Here is a 2,159-nt window from a genome sequence, read left to right on the forward strand (position 1 = left end):
GTTAGCTGTGGCCAGGTGGTCATTTCCCCCCCACTCCAGACAGCTCTCGGTCTGGGACGCTTGGACTGCTATCTCCGTTCCGTGAGTGCCTCCGGGAGCGGTGCACCCCCTGTCTGGGGGAATCGTGAGTGTAATTCTGGGATTGTTAGCCAGCAACAGGCTGAGCCTTTGGTCATCGGATGGGGGGGGGAAGTATCACTGTGTATCACTCATTTGTATATAGTATTATTTTTAATATTGTTGTAATTTAATTATTAATTTGTCCTTACCTCAACCCACGAGTCCTCTTTACCATTTAACCCTTTTATTCTCTCCTCTATCATTGGGTGGGAATTGTGTGAGCGGGTGTGTGTGGCTTGGCCCCGAGCCAAGGGCTAATCCACCACATTACCTTATCTGCCATTAAATCTTTGTCTTTTGGAAAACAGCGAGTCTTGTCACAAAATATATTTACATACTCTATCTGAAATATAACATGTTTTATATTATATTTTAGGTGCAATGGTGAAGGTTCAAAAGTCTGTTCAGGTACCCTTCCAGATGGAGGTTCAGGAGATTTTAGGCTTCCCCTTAAATGCACAAAAGGGCAGAGCCTGAGTCCCACTCCCAGAAGTCAGTAAAATATTAAACTCTGCTGGATTTCCCATCTATGCTTCCTTTTCTGTATTTCAGTTTCTCATCCAGCCTAAGAAGTACTATTTGGCTTAAGTATATCTTTCAGAATGACATCCAGACATGCCTGAAGACATCAAGTGATGAAGAATTCACCCCTTAGTTAATTAATGTAAAGGAGTAGTTGATGAAAAACTGATTTATTCATTGGTTCAATTGCAGCTGGAGCATGTATTGCCTGTGGTTGATGTGAAAAAGCACTGCCTTTATTTCTGAAAGAGCAGCAATGTGGTAACATGGTTTGGTAAATGCATTTTAATAGCATCTACTCTAGAAGACAGACTAGAATTCCAAAATTATGGTAGTTACTTTCTGGAGATATAAAGCAGAAGTAAACCATCATGGCTGGTAAGTTGCATCTATAATGTTTTATATCATCAGAGAAATGGGCAAACATCAGAGAATTTTGTTTCGATCATGAGCCGGAAAAAAACCCCAGCTCTAATCCAAGAATCCTTAGCCTTATGGTATTAAGTTTATATAGGTACCACATCACATGGAGTGTGATGCATCGGATGTGTTCACTGTAGTATTCCAGACAGAGGCAAAAGGGACTCTTATAACTTTGCATGCTATTAAATCTGTTTCATGGGCATGCGGTATCTTTGTGCTTCAGGATCAAGCTACTGGTTATATTTGTGAGTATTATTCTGATAGAGCTTGGTTATGAAGTTTCAAATGCTTCTGTTTAAGTGTTTATTTTAAGAATGACTAGTATTTCTTTTTGTAATTTTGCAGAGTACAGATGCTAATTCAAATGTGAGGAAAAGAACAAATGCCACAGTACAGTCCGAAGCGGATGGTGGGAGCCGAATTGACACAAGGCACAGCTCCATCCAGCCTCCCTCTGTAGCTCAGGGGTCTTCTGACATTACACCCCACTCCCTTTCTGCATCAAGTCCCAACCCTTTCACACGCATCAATGCATCAGAGACACTATCTTCTGCAAGAGCTACCCCTCCAGCTCCTCCTTCTACCCCAATTTTAACTGGATTTGTATCCCAGCATGCCACAGATGGATCCCCTTCCATTCAGCACTTGCTTGGATCTAGACTGGAGCAGATTCAGACCACCACACCTAATACATTAGGAGCATCTGCAAAGCCATCTGCTGTCACACCACCTGCTCCCCCTGCCCCTCACTCCGGCACGAGTAAGATAGACAAATATGCACGCATTTTATTTCCTGTTACCTTTGGAGCATTTAACATGGTCTACTGGGTGGTGTATCTATCCAAGGATACCATGGAAAAATCAGAAAGTCTAATGTAGTTTTGCTGCTATGTAGTAGTTCCTAAATTATACTCACATTTGATGCAGAGTTTCTTCTTTTGAAACTATTTAGAAAGGTCAGTATTTCTTATTTGTAAAAGCTGTGTGCTACTTTCCCGTTGTAAAGGCTGGAGTTTTTGGGGATAGTTAGTTAACTCCCATCAGAGTAATGGGTAACAGATTTGTCTTCCTCCCTTCAGCTAGCAGTGAACCAT

General features: G+C 41.7%; 1 protein-coding gene across 1 annotated transcript; it reads left to right on the forward strand.

Annotated features, from left to right (window-relative positions):
- Positions 1-496: 496 nt before the first annotated feature.
- Positions 497-1,944, forward strand: LOC104471406 (gamma-aminobutyric acid receptor subunit alpha-4-like; the record flags this gene model as incomplete). Its single annotated transcript, XM_010086741.1, has 2 exons — positions 497-528; positions 1,411-1,944. Coding segments are annotated over 2 exons (566 nt in total), but the record flags the coding sequence as incomplete, so codon positions are not given.
- Between the last annotated feature and the right edge of the window lie 215 nt (positions 1,945-2,159).

The sequence above is a fragment of the Pterocles gutturalis genome, unplaced genomic scaffold (genome assembly GCF_000699245.1).
Source record: "Pterocles gutturalis isolate BGI_N339 unplaced genomic scaffold, ASM69924v1 scaffold19096, whole genome shotgun sequence".
Lineage (NCBI taxonomy): Eukaryota > Metazoa > Chordata > Aves > Pterocliformes > Pteroclidae > Pterocles > Pterocles gutturalis.